At 27.6% G+C, this 26,125-nt stretch overlaps 2 protein-coding genes across 3 annotated transcripts; both read left to right on the top strand.

The window, feature by feature from the left end:
* Positions 1–4,482: 4,482 nt before the first annotated feature.
* Positions 4,483–14,156, top strand: LOC145834555 (acetyl-coenzyme A synthetase 2-like, mitochondrial). 2 transcript variants are annotated; one of them, XM_082942008.1, is made up of 3 exons: positions 4,483–4,751; positions 8,905–9,451; positions 11,839–14,156. In XM_082942008.1, exons 2-3 carry the CDS (start codon positions 8,998–9,000, stop codon positions 13,293–13,295), a joined length of 1,911 nt encoding a protein of 636 aa, XP_082798134.1. In that variant the 5' UTR covers positions 4,483–4,751; positions 8,905–8,997; the 3' UTR covers positions 13,296–14,156. The 2 variants fall into 2 exon arrangements, with proteins under 2 accessions (XP_082798134.1, XP_082798133.1); XM_082942007.1 differs by lacking the exon at positions 4,483–4,751 and having other exon boundaries at positions 8,883–9,451.
* LOC145834556 (large ribosomal subunit protein bL19m-like) lies at positions 14,152–24,851 on the top strand. Its single transcript, XM_082942009.1, has 7 exons — positions 14,152–14,219; positions 14,511–14,599; positions 15,737–15,933; positions 18,477–18,606; positions 19,582–19,716; positions 22,600–22,721; positions 24,322–24,851. Exons 1-7 carry the CDS (start codon positions 14,177–14,179, stop codon positions 24,470–24,472), a joined length of 867 nt encoding a protein of 288 aa, XP_082798135.1. The 5' UTR covers positions 14,152–14,176; the 3' UTR covers positions 24,473–24,851.
* The last annotated feature ends 1,274 nt before the right edge of the window (positions 24,852–26,125 follow it).

Here is a 26,125-nt window from a genome sequence, read left to right as displayed (position 1 = left end):
TACATTTTTTGAGATAACTACCTCAAATTTTTAGGAAATTTTCCTTGCAATATTTAAAAAATTATAAAATAAAAATTTATAATAAAAAAACTAAAAAAAACCATTTTTTTTGTTTATGTTTTATATAAAGTTTTAATTTTTAATTAAAAAAAAAATCTTTCCGACAATTTTCTAAATATATCAAGAAACATTTCCTGAAAGTTTGAGGTAGTTATCTCAAAAAACGTAGGAGAAGATAGATTTTTAGTGAAATAGTCTATTTTGCTGTTTTAGTTTGCGCCTCCCATAAGGAACTTATTGTTGCCTTGAACTTTGACTGGCTATATCTCAAAAATTATTTTGAATCTTTTAAATCTGAAAAAAGAATTTTGTAGCTTAGTAAAAACTATATAAAATAAGATCAAAAACCAAAAAAAGGTGTTTACTCCCCCCTATGCCCTTAATTAGTTATTGAACTTCACATATCATTTTAACAAATACTAGGCTAAAAAGTTTTAAAACAATAATTTTGATTGTAATAGATTATCTTTTTTTTGCTTAAATATAGTAATCAAGATCATTATAGGCATTAAGTGCATAGGTCTGCAATTTTTTACAAAAGTAAACTTTGGCTTATATATGGAAGCAAGTTTTTATACTGTATAAAAAATTTATTTAGTTTTTGATATATAGACATTTTTGTAGAAACTTTTTAATACAAACTTATGTACTGCAAGTTTTACAAAGTCAGTTCTTGGTTATTTGAAAATTTACTAAAATAATATCTTTATTATATTTTGAGCTAGAGACCTCAAATTTTGAAGATTTATTTTTGTGTTGTTTTAAAGACTTTTTTCTGTTGAGTTTTTAAAAATATTGAATTATTAAAATTTGTAATAAAAAAAGGTTGTTATTTTAAAATTTCAGTTTTTTAACATTATAAACTTCCTGTATTTAATCAATTTGTATATTAATAACGAACCTACTGTTAAAATTTGAAGAAAGTAGATAAGGAAATGAAGGAGGAGATAGAATATTAATGAAATAGCCTTTTTCCGCGTTTTTAGTTCGTGCCTTCCATTAGGAACCTATTGAGATTACCAACTTGATCGCTTATATTTTGAATATTGCTTTGAATTTTATTAAGGGTTAAAAATGTCTGATAGCTCAGATTAAACTCTATAAAGTGAAATCAACTTGTTAAAATCAAAGTAGATCCCCCTATTATCTCGATACTTTTGATTTGTTATTCTTAAATTTTATTTATTTTGCTTAATAATAAATAGAGAATTAGTAAACTAGATAGTAAATAGTAACTGTTTTTTGTTTATTTTTTATATAAAATTTAATTTTTAAATTAAAAAAAAATTCCTTCGGACAGAATTTTCTAAATATATCAAGGAAAATTTCCTAAAAATTTGAGGTAGTTATCTCTAAAAACGTAGGAGAAGATAGATTTTTAATTAAGCAGTCTATTTTTGCCATTTTAGTTTGCGCCTCCCATAAGGAACCTATTGTTGCCTCCAACTTAAGTCCGGCTATATCTCAAAAATTATTTTGAATTTTAAAAGCTGTAAAAAGCTTTTTGTAGCTTAGCAAAAATTATATAAAATGAGATCAAAAATCAAAAAAGGGTGTTTAACCCCCCTATGCCCTTAATTGATAACTAAATACCTGAAAAGGATGTGTAAAAAACTATTAGAAATTATTAAGACATAATTAATTTAAGTGGGGTTATATATTTCTCATATAATTATTTATTAGCTTTGTTATAGGTATGAAAACTCGATTAATAGTAATTTTTCAGTTTTTGTCTCATTTAAATTGTCTTATAAGGATTTTCTCATTATTCAGACTAGTTTAATAACTCAGATGGCTGCGGTAACTTAAGTAGATATAATTACTGAATTTATCTATCTAAATTTAAAGTAATTTAAAATAGTGCTTTAAAAGTTTTCATAAATTTATGTTCAGTAACTTTGTTAAAAATACAGTTCTTGTTCCTAACTCTAACTGCCCTCAGAAAATAAGTGTTTTCATATTCTCTAAAATAAATGTTTTCTCAAAAGTCTCACTTATATATTTTAAAGGCATAGTTTTAAATATTATTTTTTTCTCATTTAAAAAATATAAATAAGTTTAATATAAGTATTATAATTGACTTATTTGATATAATCCTTTTTGTAAAAATGTCAAATATGGGTTGAGTATGGACCTAATGTCATATTGTCAATTTTCTCTAATTTATAATAATTCATAAAAATCTATCTACTATTTCGTTTTTTGAGCTAGCAAGGTGGCTATTTAACATAGTAAAACTCCTGGTTTTTACAGGAATCTAATAAATATAGTGGATTAAAGTTAAGATTACATAATAAATAACTAATACATTTGATAAAAAGCTTCAATGTTGTTTACAACATCATTTATAAATTATTTTTAAGGTAGTTTTTAAAGTAATTTATATTAGTAGTATTGTTTTCAATTTTTATTTCATGTTGCATACTGAAAGGGATAGAAAAATTTTAAGTTATAAAAACTTGAAGGAAACCAAATATTCAGAGAAAAATTTCTAATAATTCAAGGACTGCCCTGGCAAGAGACTTATAAATTTATTTAGGTTGAAAATAAATTACACACTGATATTAAATAAAAAAATTGTTAAGTTTACAAATCAATTTACAGTAAATGAAAAAACATCGATGAAAATTTTAGATTAGTTTTTCAATTAAATATTAGTAAAAATTTGTAAAAAAAATTATAATGAAACATTGAAGAAATTTATCTCATCAAATTAATGTACGTACATTAATACTTGTCTGAATACAGAACTCTTATTAACATATTTAAAATAAATCTGTTGTTTTTAGTGTTATTTACAACAGTTTGTGAATCAAAAAGTATTTGATTTAATGAATCATTAAATATTAACAGGCTTGTACCAATATTATTCTAGTATTTTCATCTTATGTTAAGATGTTTTTCTATATATTTAAATATTAAGGAAATTAGCTATATTAATTTTTTTTTTAATGTTTTGTTAATTAAACTCTATGATAAAGCTCATTTAAAGGTGATGGCATTACTACATTTTGTTTATTATCTGAATAGCTCATATAAAACGTAAAAGTTTAGAACTAATTTTATTGAAAAGTCCAGAATGCAACCTAAATTGAAGTACAAAAAAACAAAAGAAAAATTTTGAAAATTAGGAGCATATGTACAAAGTAATAACATAAATTAGTAACAACATCTTTATAGAAAGTTTAACACATTTAACAAAATTTTGTACACACCTAGTCTTTATGTATGTAGACAATTAACTATAATTTAAATCAGTTGAGTGAAAATTGTTATTTAAAGAAATGAACTAGTGAAATTAATATTAACACTCTTTTGAAAGGTTAATAGCTCAATAACATTAATTTTTATCAGAAAGTTTAATTGAAATGGAAACTGCACAAAAAAAAAGTATTTGGAGATAGCCTACGACAACAGTCGATGCTCACTGGTCAGCTCTCTCAGCAAGTTCAAGAAACTTGGCAGTGTGCCTCTCTCTCACGGCTCCGAGGTCCTCGTCAACATGAATGAAGTTGGGTACATTAGGGTAGCCACCGACAATTGCTTGGGAAAATTCAATGCAAAACAGCCCGCAACTAGTTGGGTCTTTCTGAAGTGTGTGCGGGATGCATTTTATTGACCAATCGTAGTCTGTGAAGTTCCAGTCTTCGGGCCTGGGGTCACAAGAATAAACTTCCCTGGATTTGTTAGAGCCAGGCACGCTGTTTTTACCATGATGAATCTCTGTGAACCATTGCAAAAGACAGTTTCCAAGGTTCAGATTGGTAATATTATAAAATGGGTCAATTACATATAAGCTTCTTGTCATTTTATCAAACATGAAAAATATCCAGTGCGCACAGTACTCATTCAAAGGAAGATTGAACACTGCCATGACAAAATTCTTTTCCTTCTCAAATGGGCTTGGCATGCCTTCCCTCGTGTACCTAAGCACTTCTGTGGCAGTTGTTTCAACATAGTTAATGGGCAAGTTCCTACAATAGTAACCAATTACCAAGTCTAAAACATTACCGATGAGCTGCTGGTTATCAACAGCCAAAGCAGCAAAGTCACCGCCAGTAAATTTGTAAGAGGTCTGTCTGTCCACCCTGCATTGAAACATGTAGGAGTTGCTCCACAGCTTACCATTCCGATAACACTCAAATATGTAATTTCTCCAGTATAATCTCTGGTCTACTCTCAAGTTCTCATTACGCAAGATTTTGTTAATTATTGTGCTACATAACATATAAGGATTAAAATTATAAACAGGCCTTCTTGGTGCAACCTCCTCATCTGAACTGCTATCTTTTTCTGAGGGCTTTGTAGGCTCAATTTTGTCAGATTTGTCAATCTCAGCGGGTTCTATTTCCATACTACTGTCATTTGATTCTTGCCCTTCACTCATTTTAAGCTTAACATGATTTTCACTATCATCAGTTACAACTTTGTCAAGGCCATTTTCCTCAGAACTGACTGAAGAGTTTTGCTCCTTGCAAAACTGTTTGGCTTCAACAATGCAATTGTCTAAAGTATCAGCTGGTCCTTCTTTGCTTTTGCTGGTTGTAAGTCGTTCCTCAACTGCATTCTGCTCATGACCATCATGACCTGGTGCTTCAATTGTCTCAACTGCTTCAGTGCTGATTTCTTCACAGGTTTCATCAAGCTCACAAGTAGACATGGCTTCAATAGCTTTAAACTAGCTGCAAAGTGTAAGTTTGTATAATTACATAAAAAAGGTTCAATATAAGCTTATGACATGTATTTAGTTTGAAATTAACCCTTAGTTTGAATGAAATGTTCTAGCTTAGCAATTTTTTTTAGTTAGCTGGCCAGGTTAATCAGAAAAAATCTTTTGCAAGCCACATGATTTCGAAAAAATACACTATCAAAACTTGAAAAACTCTTAATTAAAATATAATGAAACAATGATTTAATAAGCAATACTGTGTTCTAAAACTCAATTGATAACCACATTTCAAATTAGTTGTTTAAAAAGCTGAATGTTACCTAATTTGAAAAGTTTATTAAGTAAGAAAGTACTTTGCAGGCCAGATGTTTCAACCTCTATATTAGCTTAACTCTTTTTAAGAAAAGTAGTTTTAAACATATTCAGCCTAACCTATCTACATATGCAATGTTTGTTAGGTTTTATTATAAATTTTAATACTACTTTTTCCTTATTAGAAACAATAACTTTCCAACTAAACCCTGTTAATTTTTTAAGTAAACACATTTCTATTTTCATTGTTTCAAATTTAATCTCATAACTTTTTATAAGCTAATACTTAATGATATCAACCATTGTTTGTAAGCATAGTAGTTTTAATGGCCACTAATTTTTTATTATGCTGATTACTTTGTGAGGTGCTTTATTAACATTAGTATATGTGCTAATGTTGACAATAAGCATGTATTTAGATGATAAAGTTAAACACAAAAAATAGTACATATAAATTATAACTTTTTAATGTTTTTTTGTACAATCTTACTTTTGAGTTAGTTTAAAATCCTTTTTTTTGTTTTCTATTTTGTAACTTTCTACATGTTGTTTAACATTTATAATTTATTATAATATTTATTTACTAAGATTAGTTTAAATTTTATTTTTTAAACAAAATAGTTCACCAGGTTCAAAAATAATTTTAAATTAATTGCTAGCAAAGTTTAACAATTAGAAAAAGTAAACTAATAAAATTTTAGACATGTTTAAATAAAAGTTTGTCTTGTTTGCAAATTTTTGTAAACAAACTGAAACAAATTAATAAAAAAGCACAATTCTCTTAATTAAACTAACAATAAGGTAATTAACAAAACCACAAAGTTATTTCTTCTCTATCTCAAAAATAAAAACATAAAAAAATGTATTTGATAAAAGTTATATATTTAGAAAAAAGGTTATTAAACTATATTGATAAGTTCACGAAAATGATATAAGCCTAGATCATAAAGTGAGAAAAATATGTTGTTTGAAGTCGAAGTATGTAATTAAATACATTGTATAATTAAATTAACTTTTTGTTGTTAGATGCATGTTCATTCTGTAGTTTTATAAGTTAAGTAGCTATTTTTATAGCTAAATCATAATTAAGTTTTATTAAAGAAAAAAATAATTGCCCTCTAAATTTAAAATAAATTTTTAAGCAAAAACTGTTTTTTACATTTTCTTACTAAGCTATATCATGCTAATTAATATTTGTAAAAATAATTACTCCAATAGTCATTTAATAGTTTTGATGCTTTAATCAGTGACATCATAAAAGCAACTAATTAAAATTATTTTTTGACAAAATGATTTTTATTTTGATTAAATTAAAAAATTTTTTTTGACAAAAAGGTTTGGCTTACTACCACTTAACAAAACTTATTGCCAAAGTTTATTATAAAAACCATGTTTTATATAAAATAAATTTTGTGAATTTTATATTACTTATAATTTGTTTAAAGTCACTTATTGGAAATTAAAAATATTGGTTACAAATTAAGTTTTGTTTCTTATAATGTTTAATTTGTATGTTTCTGTTTACGAAAACTTTTTTTTTATTAAACTTTTTACACCAGTTTGTATGTTTATACAAATATAAAGAATTGAGTTTGTTTCCTACAGTTTTACTAAACAATTTTTTTTAGCAAGTATGTTTTTGTTTACAAAACATTATACACTGAACATTAAAACAATTTACCGCTTTAATTTTGTTGTTAGATTTGTGTTTATTGCATAGTTTTACAAGTTATATTACTAGTTTTTACAGCTAAAAATCAAATTAATTAGGTTTACAAAATTAAATCCTTTAAAAGTTTAAAAATATTGTTTTGTCCATTTTACTTATAAAGCATACATCATTCTAATTAACATGATTATAAAACTTTTACTTCAATATTCAATTGATACTTTTGATGTTTTAATCAGTTACATCATAAAAGCACCTAAATAAAATACTTTTGAAGATTTTTATTTTGATAAGCTTTGAAATACTTGTTTTTGACAAAAAATGTTTGGCTACAACTACCACTAAACAAAATTTATTGCTTAATATTTAATATAAAGACCATGCTTTATTTTAAGTAACTTTGTGAGTTTAAAAAATTACTCCATATTTATTTAAAGTTACTCATTGGAAATAAAAAAAACTGGTTGCAATTCATATAAAAAACTTTCTATTAAGTTTTGTTTATTATAATTGAGTTTAATTTGTATGTTTAACAAAACTTTTTTATATAAAAAAATCGCATGCTCATACAAATATAAAGAAATGAGTTTGTTTCCTACAATTCTACTAAATTATTATTATTTTTTAAATAAATTTTATTTACTTAACAAATTTATTTTGAATCTCCATGTAATATACTTTATATTCGTTAAGATCATGTTATGCATTTATAATAATTTACTGTTTTTTCAACAAACGTTTCATTTTCTAAGTTTACCAATATACAAAAAACGTTTTTTAATGTAAATTTGTTTATAGATATAAAATAATTGAATTGAAATGTTGATAAATATTTTGAATTATGTTAATGCAAGTTTATAACTCTATTGAGTGAGTTTTAAAATTAGCAGCTAATTTTAATTAATATCTGTCTTAAGTTGTGAATAATTATTTTGGTACTATTCCTTAACAAAATAATGCTTTAACTTTGATGTACAACATCTCATAAGCCAAACTTAAGTAAATTAAAGTTTTAGGTCGTTTAGCTTAGATTATAATTAAACTGTATACTTTTAAGTCGTGACTATAGTGTACTAAAACCAATACGTTAAATTGTATAAAAGTTTCGATTTTTGTGTTTAGAAAAATAAATAAAGAAACGTAAAATACTTTATTACTTGCCCATACTATAATTATTAGACCATTGGTCTGCAGCCTTTGTTGAAAAATGATCTTGGTTTACTAAAAAATGTTCTTTTTGGGCCATAATTTGTTTAAAAACTTTCATTTAATAATTATATATAAGAGCAAACATGCAACAAAACAGATATAAAAAATAACAGATTACCCTCAAGCAAAAAGAAAAATTGATATGTAATATAGTTTTTGTCTTGTAGTACCTTAAAAAAAAATTATTTCACAAGCTTGGGCTGGCTCAAGCTAATTTTATGTAATTCAGGCTGCTTTTTTTCTTAAGTTTCAACCAAATGATAGTTGAGAGAAATATTTTATTAGCAAGCAATAACTTTAACAAGCAAATAAATTGTCAATTCGATTTGAACAGCTATTTAAATTTATTTATTCGTGAATTTATTTGTAGAACAATTGTTATTAATTGATGGAGAAAAAAAAAGAGTTATGTACTAATATTTAGAAGGCTTATTTAAACTCTAATTAAACCTAAAATTGTTTATTTTATATTTTCATAAATTTCTTTAAAGTTATGAGAACTTTTGTTAATAAATTAGCATGTTTGTTAATTATACATATCTATAAAGCCTAAAACTTTTAATTTATGAAAAAAATCTCTGCAAAAAAAGTTCACTTACTTTTTATTTGCATTCAATACAACTTTTAAACTAGCTTAGCAAAGTTTTGAAATTTTCTACTTCTATTTTTTGTTCATTTTTCAAAGGTTGTTTTAGGTATGTCATTTTAATTTAGACTTTTTTCTTTAAAAAAAAAGACTTACTGATTACTAAGTAAGTTGTTCTTAGCAAAAACAATATTATCATTTAAAAAAAGTCTATTTTCACATAAAAAAAAAAATTAAAACAATTTTTTACCATATTTCTTATTAATTTTGTCAAACAAGTGTTTGTTGAAATTTGTTTATCTCAATAAAAGTATTTTACTATCAAACTAAGTACTTTTAAAGCATGTTAATTATTATAAGAACTGTGCAGATTTGTAAATAAAAATGTCATTAAGCAAGCTGCCTCGACTGTTCACCACCAGACGGACGTTCATCAAGTGCTTCACTCTCTGCAAGCTGCAAACCGCTTGGCTGTCCACGATAAGCACCCACATGCCCGAACTGAAGAAGCTCGGAGTGAGCAGTTACGAGGACCTCCACGAAATGTCAATCAACGACTCTGACAAGTTCTGGGGCACTTTCGCCGAGTCCAGGCTGGACTGGATGGAAAAGTTCACCCAAGTTTCAGATTGTGATTTGAACAAAGGCAAGATAAGCTGGTTCAAAAACGGGAAGATCAACGTCAGCGCCAACTGCCTGGACAGGCACGCTGAAGCCACCCCAGATAAGGTGGCGCTCATATGGGAGAAAGACGAGCCGGACTCTCAAGTGAGCGTCACGTACAAGGAGCTGTTGGAGATGACGTGCAAGTTTGCGAACACTCTCAAGAGCAACGGGGTGAAGAAAGGGGACAGGGTGGCAATCTACATGCCCGTGTCGCCAGTGGCAGTCGCCGGAATGTTGGCGTGCGCCCGCATCGGAGCCGTGCACACTGTTGTTTTTGCAGGTAAATGATAAACTTTTTTTTGTCAAAAGATGTGTAAAATAAAATAAAATACTTACTTGAGGTTTATAGTTAAAAATAAGATTAAAAAATAGTTTATAATTGCAATAATATTATAGGGAGATTTATGTAAATACTTCTATACTATTTGCAACTAAGAATATATGTATTTAGGTTACCTATTTTATCTTAATTTCACAATTGTTTTGAAAATACATGAAGTTTCTTTTTCAAGTGGTAAATAAATTTGAAAGTTATTTAATTAGGAGACACTTAAAAAATATTATGACGTATTAAACAAATACGATTTTTATAAAGTAGCAGACTAAACTTAAGTAAAGGTGTGTTAATTAATATTTTGTTAATACCTTTTTTTTTTATTTAATGTTATTTACATTTATAACTTAGGTGTTTAACTTAACAATCAGTATCAATTCCAGGCTATATAATTCGCTCTTACATCATTTTGAAACTTTAAAGTTTTGTACTGTTTACATATGTATAGTGTTTTAGTCAGAGTTCTGACAGTGTTTGCAACTATGTAGATGGTCGAGTATTGCACTGTTTTTATCTGTTCTACAGATGTTTGCAATCCGTTGGAAAACTTGTCTTGATGTCTCTTCAACATAAGAGATGCTCTGATCTGCAGAGAAGGTGTATCACTAAATGACATTCACGTTGTTGACATTAATTCGTGTTAAAGCATTTACTTTTGTTGCTTAAATAGTCAGAAATTATTTTGCTGGTGTAGGCTGGTTTACATACAATACTGTGTTTTTGAAAAAAAAAATATTCGTTTTTGGAATAGTAATGAACAAATACCAACGTAAACTGTTGTAAAGTTAAGTAAATTATCATGTCTATTTTCTTTTCATTTTCCTTCTTAATATTTTGATTTTGTTATAATGTTAAATTTTCGGTTTTATGGGTTTTAAGAATTTTCTTATTTTTGACTTTCTATAAGATTTTGTGCATATCGATTCTTAAGTTTAATTTTTGTAAGTTGTTCTTTGAAATCAGTAAAACTCTCTGTAACTTTGAAACCAGTAAAACTAAAACAAAAGCGCTCTGTTTAGATAAAAAATTATCAAACTAAGTTTCCAAGGTTTTAAACAAATACTATTGCATTATTAGGCTTGTGTCTGTTGGTTTTCTGAAAACATTTGTGTGTAGTTGGTTTGATATTCGCTTTACTTAAGTGTTCAGAAACGGTAGTTGTCCGTCAACGGATCTTTCTAGAGTTAATTCTAAGTCCGAATATAGAGTATTAATTTCATGACAGAAATTGTTAAATCAGTTTTGTATTTTGTGACTATGTACTAATATATTATCTACATTGGTAGATGTGAAATAGGGACACTTTTGCAAGGCTAATTTTTTTATTATTATTATTTTTTTCTTTTTTTTTTACTAACAATTATACCCTTTACCCTTTAGCTGGTATAGTTTTTTCTTAAAAATTTTATTAATTTTTTGTTTATTTATTATTATAATTTAATGTTTTCTTTTACTATCACGAACCCTTACCCTTGGTAGGTACTTATTTTAATATACATGTTTTTTATATATTTTTACTATAAGTAAAAACGATCTTTGTCTTTGTGCATACTTGACCCGTCCCCTATCTACATATGTTTTGTATAATAGAGTTTTTTTATAAACGGTAGCGCTCTTCGATGCTTCAAACCTATTGGCTAGGACTGGGGCTAATGGATTACCAATTGCAACACCCTCTATTTATTTGTTTGTAGTGTTTTTTACCGTAAAGAAAAACACTTATGGAGCATAACTGTAAAGATTTTCGTAATATAACTTTAGTAATTTTGTTTTCCTTTAATGTTGAATTGATATTTTGTGCTTTAAACTGTTAGCAATATGTGTTAAATTATTTTTCATTTTCTGTTTTCATACGTCATAATACTTAACATTTAATTTATCTATCTAGTTGTCAAACTCATTTATCACTTAAGAAACTATGTGTAGTTTTAAAATCTTTGTGAAATAAATAAAAACTAAAAGAAAATGAGTAACCTAAATACATATATACTTAGTTGCAAATGGAATATAAATAATTATAATAACTGTTATATATTAGTTTGCTTAAAGTTGCTTTGATATTCTGCTTTGTAAATATAAAATGTAAAGAGCTAGTTTACAGAAAAAAGTTTAAAAATGTTTTAGCTTAGACTTAAGTATATGAGAACAAGAACTGTCTTTTATAAAAAGTAAACCTAACATAATTTGAAAAAGATACTTCTTGCTCTCATGAATTAATAATAAATTTGTTATATGTTTAATTTTGTTTTTGTTATTATAATTAGTTATAAACAAATATTATTTAAATTATATTTTATCAAACCAAATTTATAAACAACATTATTACTTTTCAGGTTTTAGTGCTCAGTCACTTGCCCAAAGAGTCCAAGACGCTGGTTGCGAGACCATTTTGACCAGCGACCAGGCAGTCAGAGGCGGCAACGTGATAGAGCTGAAGCAGACCGTAGACGAGGCTGTCAAAGTTTGCCCGGGCGTCAAAAGAGTCTTTGTTAGCAAGAGAACTGGGGCTAAAGTGAGCAGGACCCCCCTTGATATTGACTTGGACACTGAACTGGAATCTGCTTCTGTTCACTGCCCACCCGAGCCGCTGGACAGCGAGGACTTGCTCTTTCTCCTGTACACTTCGGGCAGCACTGGGAAACCAAAGGGTATCGTCCACACTCAAGCAGGTTATTTGCTTTACGCCATGATGACCCACCAGATGGTGTTTGACTACAACCCTAATGACGTATACGCCTGCGTGGCGGACATTGGCTGGATAACCGGGCACAGCTACGTTGTGTACGGCCCGCTGGCAAACGGGGCGACCTCAGTGCTGTTTGAGAGCGTACCCACCTACCCTGACCCGGGCAGGTACTGGGAAATGGTCGAGAGGCTGAAGGTGAACCAGCTCTACCTGGCCCCGACGGCGATTCGCCTGCTCCTGCGCTTTGGTGACTCCCACGTCCAAAAGTACGACCGCTCTTCACTCCGCACCCTGGGCAGCGTTGGGGAGCCGATTAACCACGAGGCCTGGCAGTGGTACAATGACGTCATAGGGGACAAGAAGTGTGACGTTGTGGACACTTGGTGGCAGACCGAAACGGGAGGAATAGCAATTTCTCCTAGGCCTTCCGCTGCCAATGCAAACATTGAGCCTGCCGCTTGCATGCGACCCTTCTTTGGCATAAAAGTGGCCATGGTCAACAAGGAAAACAAAGAAGAGAGTGTCCCGAACAAGAGCTTTGCCTGCTGCATTGCCCAACCCTGGCCCGGCATGGCGCGCACAATCTACGGGGACCACCAGAGGTTCCTGGACACCTACTTGAAGCCTTACCCGGGCTACTACTTCTCGGGTGACGGGGTCATGCTGAAAGACGGGGAGTACTACCAGATAACGGGGCGGGTTGATGATGTCATGAACATCAGCGGACACAGGGTGGGAGCCGCGGAGATAGAGGACGCCCTCACCCACCACGAGCTTGTGTCTGAGGCGGCGGTGGTCGGGATACCGGACGACATCAAAGGGGAACTCCCCTACGCTTTCGTCACTGCCAAGCAGGGAGCGAGCTTCGACGAGGAAGTATTACTGAGCGAGCTGAAATGTCTGGTGAGGAGCAAAATCGCCGGGTTCGCGGTTCCGAAGAGGATCGTCGTCACCAGCTCGCTGCCTAAGACCAGGTCAGGGAAGATCATGAGGAGGATACTGAGGAAGGTGGCGGGCGGCAGTTTTGAGGATCTGGGCGACACATCCACCCTGGCCGATCCGAGCGTGGTGGGAAAGCTTGTTGAACTTGTGAAACAAGAATAAGTTTTGAAATGACTTTTTATTACATTGTTTAATCATATTTGGCTGCTTACTGAGTATTAGATATTCTGTTTCATGCTGTAGTTCTAATCAATTTGCCATTATATACTGTCTTTGATCTAATTTTTGCAATCAACATGTTTAATTTTTAATCAAGTGATTTGGTTTCTGTGTTCATTTTTTGTTTCTGTTGTGTCGTACTATAACTGAGCTGAATTTTAATGTTTGAACTGTATTTAAAAAGGGATACAAACTTAAAAAACTGTTTATAAATATACTTTTTATTTATGCATTCATCAAAATCAAGTGAAATCTTTTTAGATATTTGTTATCTTCAAAATACGCTGTTTTTAAATATGCTCATATAATTTTAAACATCATAATTTTTTTAGTATTTTAAATATGCACATGACAAGATTTTAAAAGTTTTATTTTAACTATAAGTTATTTTTTATTAAACAACATTATATTAGAATCAAGTTAGTTTTTTTTCAAATTAAAATCAGGTACGAAAAATATTATATGTTTTTTATTACTGCTGCCAAACTAATCAGTATTTTGTTACTTGGTTAAGCCTTTAAAACGGACCAGCTTTACACTTATTGTGTATCATTAATGCACCTTAAATCGAATTTTTGAATTTATAAAAAAAAAAAATTCTAATTGCTTTGAATTATAGTTTCTTAATAGTCATTGTGAAGAAAATTCTTTATCCACCTAAAACTGTTGTTTACATGAAATTTTTACTCTGTGACATTTTAAAAAGTTTTCAATATTTAGTTTATGACTTATTAATTTAGTTTGGCGTTGAGGTGTACTCAGGTGGTATGTGTAAAAAAGGTTTCTTATTTTTTTTTATAGAAACTTAATTTAATCAATTTGTAATGCTGCAGACAAGAATTGCTCAAAAGTTGATAAAGCAAGCATGTAAGTTTAGATCAAGTTTATTTGTAATATATTTGTTTAGCTGTATAAAATATGATGTTTTCTGTCTTGAATAAAACTTGAAGTCTTTATATTTAAATAACTTTTGTGGCATTCTTTTAAAGTCAATGACAATTTTAACTAATTGAATATCTATAGCAAAAAAGTCAAGTTCAAACAATTCAGTTTAGTTACTCTATAAAAATAGTTTTTGAGCTTAAAATTACATAAAAATCTTAAAAAACTTATCAAATTTAATTATAAACATAAAAAAAAACTTTTGTCCTAATACAGGCTCCACATCGGCAATTCGCCTTTCATCCTTCACAGCTCCCAAAAGACCCACTCTAAAACCAAGCGACGATCTCGGCGATAATGTGGAGGTTTGTTATATAGATAGTTTAAAATGATAAAAAGTTCTTGTTATTTTACAAACCATTTGTACTGTTAAATAACAATTTTGCAAAGCAGTTTGTTTTATTTTGTAAAACTATACTTTCTACTTATGTGTGCATTTATTTAAAGAACTTAAAACTGAATAATAAATAATATTTTAAAATTTTTTAAGGCAAGTAGAATAAAAGAAACAATTGAATCTATTAAAACTTTACGTAGGAAACATAAATGCTATTTCTATTAATGGTATTAAAAATGTTTTATGCGTTTAAGCATACTAATTTTGAATATTAAAAATTGCGATCATTTAAAAAAGTTCAACACGGTATAACTAAACTAATAAATTAACACAGGGCTGCCAAAAAACTTGCAATTCTGGAAAAACCTGAAATTTTGAACAAAAATCACTAAAAAACCTGGAATTTTAAACAGTTTTTACATGTTAAGTAGTAAAAATTCGATGTGACACAAAAAGTATATCATATAGATAAAATATTTTTGTCATCATTAAATTTTTTTTATATCGAAACACACGGTTAAATTAGCATTAGAGTATCTTTACAACGTTTTTATACTATTTAACGTTTCTTACCTTAAACTTAATTTTATACTAAAATAAACCCATAAATGTGTACATTTAAAACCTGGAGAAAATTTGCCAAAACCATTTGGCAACCCTGATAACAATGAAACCAGCTACTAATCACACAACAAGGGCGTTGATGTTGTTCAACAGATTATTTTATTTGAAAAAGTACATTCTCTGAAAATAACTCTGCTCATCATAATTAAACAAATCGATCTCTCACAACAAAATAAGTATTCACGATAACAAACAATGACAGGGTCGCGAAAACCCTATGACATTCAGCGATGAGTAATTAAACCAATAAATTTAATCAAATATCTTATACAAGTATTTATGCTAGAAAAAGTATATTTATTAAAAAAGAAAAATCAATTACGGAATAATTGAGTTGTATTTATCGAACAATAAAAAATAGGGAGTTTATCGTTATTTTTTCACAACAGTGCTTATAAGCATTAGTAATTTTTTAGCACTTTTTGAAGAATTAGCATAATAATTAAGTAATATTTATATAGTAAAAATCAACCAATCACAGGGCAGGGAGAACCCGATGATATTCAGCGAGGAGTACATCCCCCCGCAAGTTCTTCCTGAGTGGCACGACAACAAGCTGAAGAACCAGCTGGAAAGACTCGATTGCTTGCAGAGGAGGCAGATGATAGACATACCCGAGTTCTACCCCGGATCGATTGTGGCAGTCACCACCGCCGATGAGTACAGCAAGTCGTTCAGGTTGATTGTTTGTTTTTTAATTATTTATTATAAATTAATTTTTTATATGTCACCACCGCCGATGAGTTCATGTGGGATTTTTGAATTTTAAGCTAGAAAAATAGTATAAAATTTAATACGTCTAATGTCGCTCGGGTGCATTTTTATTATTACTAAAATGTTCAAGTTTCACGTAAACATAACCGTTCAGGTGGGATGTTTGTTTGTTTTTTAAATTTGAATTTTTTTCCAGTTTTCAGCTGGGAAATATTTTTACAAAAATGAGTAAAGTGTTGTTCAGGTTTATTTGTATTGTTATTAAAAGTTTTAAACTGTTAATTAAACATTTGTGGCGGTAAGTTGTTCAGGTGGGTAGTTTGGTTCTATTTTGGATTAATATCAGGTCTTAAGCAAGGTTTTTGTTTTGTTTTGTAAATACGACAAAAAAAACTGAAAGAAATTTCAGTTTGCCACATTGGTGGTAACTCGCTCGGGTGAGCAGTTTGAATTTAAAGTTTCTTTCGGTTTTACGCTAAAAAATGTATAGTATAAAAAATGTACAATATCTGTCAGGTTCATGCTTCTTCTTATTATCAAAAAATTTTGATGTTGAGATATTTTTTTGATTTTCAGTAGTTTTTATCATTTCAATTTACATATCATTTATCATTTAAAAATTAAGAACTGCCTCCGTAAAACTTTCTTTAAATCGTCTTAAATTACGCACTATGTGTTTGTGTGCTAATTGCCACAAGTGAAACAACTTTCATTTAAATACACTGAGCTCACATTTTTTGGCTCTCATACAATTTGCATTGGTTTTTTTTTTAGAAAATCAAAAAATGCTAGTGTGTAAGTATTTTAAAATTAACTTAAATTTTGCTCAAGGTGTTTTGGTGATGATTGCCATGTGTATATAAAGATTGAAGTGAAAATTTAAAATGTCACATCCGTATAAAAAAAAAGGGAAAACTTAAAAGTATACGTCACTTTAGTTTTAAATGATAATGGTTTTTTAGTTGTTTTATTTTAAAAGAGTTTGGAAGCTTATCATTTACATAGTTTGTTAGTTTAGTTATGCAGTTTTAATAAAACCGCCACAGTTTTATACTTTACTATTGATATTTAAATTGTAAAATATTAAGATCTAAAAGTGCTCTAGTATTGAGCAAAAAAAAGTATGTAAGAACTACATTTGAAATTATGCAAGCAAATCTTAAAGGTTATATCTTATTTGAGGTCACTCTATCCATACAGAAATAAATTTACCGAATATTTAAAAGAATACGATATAAATCACACAAGTCATAACATGTAAGAGTTCTTTTTATCGTGGATTTCAATAACCTCGAGTAAACTATTACCTACTGGCTGCAAACTTATTGCTGCAAATATTACAAAGAAAGTTTACCGTTGAAAATATTTGTTTTGTTCGTAATGTTTAAAGTTTTTCTTAATTTTTAAAGCTTGCTTAAGTCTAGAAACAACCCTTTAAAAACTATATTACTGCTAATTGTTTAATATAAATTCTGTCCTTGTATTAAAAGAGAAAATTTATAGTAGTGCTGAAAAATTTTCCATTATAAAACCGTATTTATCTTTACTTTTACAAGTTTTAAAATACTTTAAAGAACATATGATTTAAAAGTAGTTTATGCAACTATGATATTTTATGTCAATAGCTCACTAAAAATTTGTGTATATGTGAATTAACACTGTATATATTAAGTGAAAGAGAACTTTTAGTTTTAGTTTCTATCAAAGTTAATGTTTGATTTTAAAACTCAAACATAATAGTTGTATGAATAATATATACTATACTTTTTAGCAAATATGTTCATAACTTTTGCTTATTTAATATGTTTATCATCATTTACTATTATTAGTTTTCTACAATATACTCTCATCATAAGTTAAGTGTCTTTATGTGTCTTAAAGTCAATTATTATTTTTTTACTTACGTTAAAATAATTCATTTAATTTTAAATATTTTCACATTATTCTTATTAAAAGTTGTCTATTAGTTTTTTTAAATTTTTTAAACAACCAAATTTAACTCTATAGTTTTCTATTTTGTTTTACTCTTTTTTAAATTTCAAATAAACTACTGTTTGCAACCACAATGAACTTGTTTAATAATGATATTTTGCTTAATTATATTACTGAATTGATGAAAGTTGTGTTTGTCAGGTTTGTAGGATGGTTTATTACATAATTAGTATTAATGATTATACCATCATATTTGTAGTTCAACAACTTTTAAACATTTGCAATACAAAATGTATCAATCAAGAAAAAACAATATAGTAATGTTAGCATCAGTACTTTTTGTTATACTGGTAATATTTTTGGCCGGGCGCTTTTAATAAACTCCTGATTGCGAAATTTAAATTGTTATTAGCATTTTTGTTTTCCATTTTTAGTAATTGTTAAAATTGATTTTTATTTTACTGGTAAAACTTGCTTGTACAAGGTTAGTGGGCCGGACGCTTTGATTATTTCGTTTCAAGCGTTGACAGAAGTCATTGTATTTTAATAATTATTTTTTTTTAAACTTCTATCAGATTCGTGGGCCGGGTATTGAGCAAGGACGGATTCGGACTGAGATGCAAGTTCATTCTGAGAAATGTTATAGATGGGGAGGGTGCCGATAGAATGTACTTATTATACTCACCTATGATACAGAATATTCAGGTTAGTTGAGTTTTAACTAGAATGTACCTGCTATACTCGCCTATGATACAAAATATTCAGGTAAATTGTTTGCTAAGTTTTAAATAAAATGTACCTTCTATACTCCCCAATGATACAAAATATTCAGGTTAGTTGAGTTTTAAGTTAGAATGTACCTTCTATACTCTCATATGATACAAAATATTCAGGTAAATATTTGTTTAAGCACTAAGAGAAGCTGTATATTTTTATTTTGAATTTTGATTGATACAGAATATTCAAGTTTTTTGTTTACAAGTTTTAAATTTTATAAAAAAATTAGAAATAATTTTTTCTTATGTTTTTTACCACAAAATGGTTTCAAAACCACTTGTAAGATTTTTACAAAAAATTAAGCAAGATAGACTTAGAATACAGTATAATTTCTTAGTATGATAACGATACCAATATGAATGTTTTATAATTTAAATCAAATAAGAACTGTATCTTACAATATAAAAATAATAAAGAACAGAATTTTCATAAAATAAAATAGATAAAAAAAAATATTCAGCGTTTTAAATTTTTATCAAATTACATGTAACAGTTTTCCTAATTTTAAAAGGTTGTGAAAATTTACAGTCTTCATTATATATTTTTTTGTAATGTTATCACGTGTATTAACGTTGAAAAAAGTATAAGTTTCTAATATAAATAATACATAATCATAAATTACATTTATACTTGTATGTGTATAAGAATTTTTTGTTATCTATTTTTGAAGATAATATTGTGAGTTTTTGTGTTAATTTTTACAACAACATTCTTCCAGGTGTTTAGAAAGAAGAAACATATAGAACGTATCTAAAACAGTGTAAAGTAAAATTGTAACATAAAAATCTTATGTTTAAATTTTTATACACATAAAACAGTAACTTGAATCGATGAAATAATATTTTTTTGAAAAATTACTTACGAAAAATACTAATTAAATAAAAATCTAAATTATTCTTCAAGGTATTGAGACTGGAGAAGTGGTTGGACACGGATCTGAGGTATTTGAGGGATGCGGACCCCAAATACTGTACCATCGACCCAAACATGATACCCGAGGCCCCCACCCCAGTAACCCAACAAATTCCCGTGTTCAAGGTACAATAGTTATTTAAATAAAATTGTATATTAAAAAAAGGGTTCATAAAAGATTTAAACCCCTGTAACCTAACAAATACCCGTGTTCAAGGTACAAATAATATTACACTTGTATATTGATTGTTTTTGAATACAAAGATTTTTATATAAAATTTAAGTGTTCAAAGGTGAAATACTTATTCTAATAAAATTGTTTATTTTTGAAAAAAGGGTTCAAAAAAGAATTAAACCCCTGTAACCCAACAAATTCCCGTGTTCAAGGTACAAATAATAGTAATAGTTTTTTAATTTTTTTATTGGACGATAAAATAACTAGTCTTAAGACCTGGTGTACGTAACACAACAAGTGCCGTGTTTTTGGTACTAGAATAACTCAAGTTGTATATTTTATATAGTGTGAATTAAAACAAACACTAGATAAAACAATAGCAAAAAATAATTTCGGAATTAGTTCTTCAAATGTTTGCCTTTTCACTAATTTTCAACAGATACCTGTGTTCTAGGTAGAAGTTATTTGATTTATTTAATTCAACAAGTTAAATTATGTTTTTGAATGTAAATTAAAAAGAAAATTGTTGTTTTAGAAAACATACTTTCTGCTATTCCTCAGGTTATATTAAATATTTATTGAGTAAAAAGGTTTTTAAAATAAAAATTAAATATCTGCTTAATACTCAGTATATGTTATAATATTGAACTTTGAAAGTTTTTGGAACATATTTAAACAATTTAAGTTTTGCCATAAGTTTTATTTTCAAGTAGTGTTATAACAACATTATTAAAAACTAATAAAATTACTTCAGTTGCCTAATATGCTTTTAGTTATCTGTAAAATGAATTTCTTTTATTTGCATAATATTTTTTGAAAAAAAAAAAAATAAAATAAAATTATTAAAACAAAATACTTAAATGATTAAAAAAGTAAGAAACACTTATACTACAACAAAAAAAAAGTTAATATGTTTACTCATGTCAATTATTAGTTTGTGTTTAGTATATAAGTTATTTTAGTTTAAATTTATGTTTGTGTTTATCTAAAAGTTTTAACAAAATGATGTCTTAATTTGTTTAATAAGTATTAAACATTTTAGTCATTAAAAAAAAACTATACTGCCAACTAAATATTATTGAAATTATTTTATTTTATATAAAATAAAATCATACTTACAAATAAGCATAAGTCTATATTTTATGTATATTCTAAATTACCTAATTTTTATTCAAATACTTTTTTTTAATTATTATTATATTTCAACATTTAAGTAAAACGCCATTAATGTGAAAAAAATTAGAGTACAATTTATGAATAAATCATTACTAAATTTAATGATAGGTTAGTACCACTGACCAAAAGTTATAGATAGACCGAAAAGTATAATAAAACTAAGATGAAAAGTTGTTTATACAAAGTTATTAATTAGTATAGTTGATATTAAAACAAGCCTACTACAATTATTAAAAACAACTTCGGTTTTATATTGTTAAATTTGTTTTTTTATTTATTTTTAGACAAGTTCTTCTTATAACCAAATTTGCTACTTAGTTTTCTCAGCTTAAATTCTAAGAAATCTTTCAACTTTACTGGTATTTAATAGTATGTTTACTGTTTATTTTTTGAACTGTGAAGTTTGTTGTTATTTGCTCTCCAGTTGCTTTGATAAGATTGTTTATTCGCAAATAGAGGCACAGGTCAAAATGATTAAAACAATATAACAAACAAAAAATAAGTTTTTTATTTGATTTGATACTACTTAATGATCTGTTGAACTTTGAAAATTGCAAACGAAAGTCATCGTGTGTGTAATTGAAGCAATAACTGTACATATTAATTTAAGTACTTGTTTTTTTGAATGTATTTCTTATAAAAACTTTCTTTTTTAATTTTATGATTCTGAATCAGTTGAAAAAAATTAATGAAAAGTTATCTGTTTTCTTTTAAGAACTTGGTTAGTATAATTAATAGATTAGATTAAATATTTTTGCATATACAAACAAAAGTGCATTGCTAATCTTACGACAGTTACTTTCATAAACATTAAGTTAGGTTTAGTTACAAAAGTTTAAGTCTTTATACATCACTTATTACATAAGATTACATCCATATATGTCTGAATAATTTTGTAGCCACCAAAATTAATCACTAGGATAGGAGTACTACTATCAATTTTATGAAAACGTTCAAAACTGTTGTTATTTTAACATAAAGCAGCAAAGTTAGTTTTTAATAAATTGAGTACTTTGCAAATTTTTATTGTTATCTTCCAACTAGCTTGTTTCGTTCGGATCTTTTATAAGAAATTATTACTAGTTAGCAATTTTTGAACATTTGTTATAGTATTTTTATAAATGAAAATTAATTTAATGCTAAATTTTAAAGTTGCCACAGACTTAGTAAAGTTATTAAAATAACAAGTATAAGTTTTTTTCCTAAAAAAAATAAACACAAATTAAATATATTCAAATTTATTTTAACAATATGTTTTATGTATACAAAATTTATTTTATTGTTTAAATGTATGCGAAAATTTCACAGTCAACAAATCTAAAAACTGAATACAACAGGAATTAGCCTTTTTTTTAAACTTTTGTTGTAATATCCCAAAATAACCTTTAAAGTAAAAATTTAAAATATATTTAATGTTCAATTAGTGATTAACAACCAAATCAACCAGGACAAAGTGAAGATGGGAGATCGAGCTTGGTGGGGATTTAAATTTGTAAAACTCATAATGCAATATATAAAATAATTAAATAAACAGTATTTTATGACGTCACAGGACAAAGTGAAGATGGGAGATAGAACTTGGTGGGGATTTAAATTTGTAAAAATCATAATAAAAATATATGAAATCAATAAATAAATAGTATTTTATGACATCACAGGACAAGGTGAAGATGGGAGATAGGACTTGGTGGGGATTTAAATTCGACAGGAGCTGGCCACCTCCGCAAAACGCGTTCATCGAAGAACACCTCGTTGAAGAAGATTTGCAAGAAAGTAAAAGGTTTCAAATTTACATTGTAATATACTTTTTAAATTCTGCATTTTAAACAACGATGATTAATAATATCTTAAAGCATTAATCAGTTTTTACTGGATACAACACCAACAACTTTTATTTAACAAATTATAAGAAATTAGTGTTATAGTTTGTTAAATTTAAGTTAAACAATAATGGGTAAAGTTTTGAAAACTGTTCAACGTTTCGAAATATAAAATTTATAAAATGTTATGTTTAGAAATTTTAACAAGTTTTTACTCGACAATACACTTGTATGGTAAACTTGTTGTTTTCTAGTTTTGATTCAATAAGTTGCTTTATATATTTTTAAATATTTTGTTGGGAATTCATTTCTAATTTTTATTCCAGAGGATGTGTTTATAAGCAAGCTAATTTTATAGTTTGATTGTTATGGTTTTTTTAAATGATCATAATACTAATATGTTTAAATTCATGTTTTGTACAGTATTTGTTGATAATTAAAACCATTTCTTTTTGTACGCAATCAGAGCTTATAGGCTCTCATCTAATACATAAAATAGAGTGCAACAAAAAACAAACAGGAGGGGATATTTGAGTTTTTAAAACCATTTTTAAGAGATACACATTGCAAAATTTATTATATATATAACTGTTGGTATATATATTTTTACTAAATTTTTCTTGTATATTTAGTTGTTTAAAACTAATTTTGAGTTGCTTTGCATAGTTTTGTTATTGATAATGAATGATAAAAAGTCGAAACGGCGTCTAATAAACTATAAATTTGCAATGAGTATCTCTTTAAGATGGTTTTTGAAAAACATAGTGTTATATAGCAACATGAAGTGAATTTTATTTAAATCTCTAAGTCATTAGAGCTTCCTGTTTAAGTGTCTAATAAAATATGGTATGAGTCTTTGTATGCGGTAAGTGTATATGTCAAAAGTTTCTTGCAATTAGAAAAGCAAGAATTTTTTGTTTTTCACCTGGATTTCCATATTTATCTTAGAGTAATTAAAATAAGGACTTTCCAAAGGGAACGATATTGTCCTTTTTAAAGAAATATTAATTAATGCTAAAAAAGTTCTCATTAAAATCAAAGGTGTCTCAGTGGTAAAATAATGCTTACTTTGGAACTGCTGATTTAAATAGATAAAAAACCGTATCATCACTCATTGTGGAATGTTAATTATTTGAGAATTTTCAAAAATTAGCATCCAGATGATTCAAAATAAAAGCAGAACTAAAATTATGAATTGATAATAAAATATAGCTTGTTGTATTCTGTTATTAAACTGCTTTTTTTTTTCAACTCTGCACTTTTATAAAATATAACATTATTAAAATTTTGTCGTGATTTACAGTTTATTAGACGCCGTTTCGACTTTCCATCATTCATTATCAATAACAAAACTGTGCAAAATAATTAAAAGTTTATGTTAGACAACTAAATATATAAGAAAAATTAATTAATAAGATATGTATATAAACAGTTACAAATAAAATAAAATTTTGCAATGTATATCTCTTTAAATTAGTATTACAATACCTTCCGAATGTTCATCAATTCTGCCGAGGATAATATGTAAATGCAACAATTTTAAAAGTTTTCAACACGCAGGATTCAGGAGCTGGTGTCTTGGAGGAAGTACGACATCTGCCGGCACTACGACACGAGGCAGATGAAGAAGAAGATCATGAAGGAGATGAAGTCGAACCAGAAAAAGATCGGAAAGATCACCAGGTCTTCTGAGTGGACTCAGAAGAACTGATAACTGAAGAAGCTTTGTCAACCTTTGTAATTGTCTAAAAAAAATTAGCCCAAAAACTATTTTGGTATTGATAGCGTATTAGTTGTTGTTGTGAATTTTTTAACAGGGAAGTGCTCTTTTAATTTTTTTGCACCGACAAAGGTTTCTGAAAATAGTTTTTGTTTTGAATTCTAAAGTGTTGAACTATTACTGTTTTTTTATAGCTTTTATGATAATAATGATAATATTTAAAAATGTTCAACTCTTGAAAATTTTATTGGTTTATTTATTAGAACATCTTTAGCCAGATTTTTCTGTTTATTTTAAAGCACTTTAGTTATTAGATTAATCTTTTTAGAAAAATATATTGAAAACAAAACTAAATAAAATAGGAAATGTTTTCGCATGAGTTTCACTTTAAACTTTTTGTGTTTGTAAAACCTTGTATAATAAAACAAATTTAAGTAGAAGTAATTAACAAAAATGTTTCATAATAAGATTTAATTGTAGTATTGTTATCTCAACTTTGTTTTATTATTTTGGGAGAAGTAACAGGGTTAAAAAACCTGGAATCCTGAAAAAACCTGGAATTAGACAAGTTAGGCTAAAAAATTCTGGAATTTGAGAATTTTTAAATAAACCTGGAATTTTGAACAAAAATCACGAAAAAACCTGGAATTTTTAACAAATTTTGCATCCTAAGTAGTAAAACTTCGATTTGACTTATAAAATAAAATCGTATAGATAAACATTTTTGTTATCATCAATTATTTTTAATTATATAAAACTTTTGATGTAGCTTTACAGTGTCTTTTCATTATTGTTATACTACGTAACACAAGTTCCTACCTCAAACTTAACTTTTAATTATTAGTAGACCCTAAAATGTGTAATTTTTTAAACCTGGAAGACATTATGAAAACCTGGAGAAAATTTGCCAAAAACACTTGGCAACTCTGAAAAAAGAAGTGTTATTAATTATTGTTACAACTTACATTACATATGTTTATAAAAGTTGTTTGCGTTGTAGATTTAAAATCTTAATTATAACAAATAAGTTTCATACTACTCCTTTTATAGTTTTTTTTATTAAGTTCTTGATATAGCATCCGGTACTATAAGCAATTTATTTAAAACTTCATAAAAAACTCCGCAGACGATTGAAATTTTCAATATACAACTTTTAATAAAATTAAATTTGCACCAGAAGTTGATTAGAGTTCATAATAAATAAAACATTATGTAAAAGTAGGAGAGTTTATACAAGTTGAAAATTAGTGATCAGTAGTTGAAAACTCTGTTGCTTAAATTTCTACCTAAAAAATTGAAGTAATAAAAATAACTGTAGAATACTTGAACTTTCAAACGCTATCTGTTTAGCTTTTAATATGCATAAAGTATCTTTATTAAATATTTATCTTGATAAAGATTCTATGAATATCTCAAATTTTCTCGTAATATTTAATTTAAGTTTTTAAAATACGCAAAAGCTTTTTTTTCTTTATCATTAAATCAAAAATATCTAGTGTAAGTTAAGTATTTTATCGTAAGATCTGGTGTAACTTTCAACGATTTTTCCGCAATATTTAGTGTAAGTTTCAAAACTATTCTGAAACACTCCTAAAACTTATTTTTGCTGTTAATCATAAATTCCAGAATATCTAGCATAATATT

Source organism: Thalia democratica, chromosome 4, assembly GCF_965202585.1.
Source record: "Thalia democratica chromosome 4, ktThaDemo2.hap1.1, whole genome shotgun sequence".
Classification (NCBI taxonomy): Eukaryota; Metazoa; Chordata; class Thaliacea; order Salpida; family Salpidae; genus Thalia; species Thalia democratica.
This window is presented reverse-complemented; position numbering and strand designations above follow the sequence as displayed.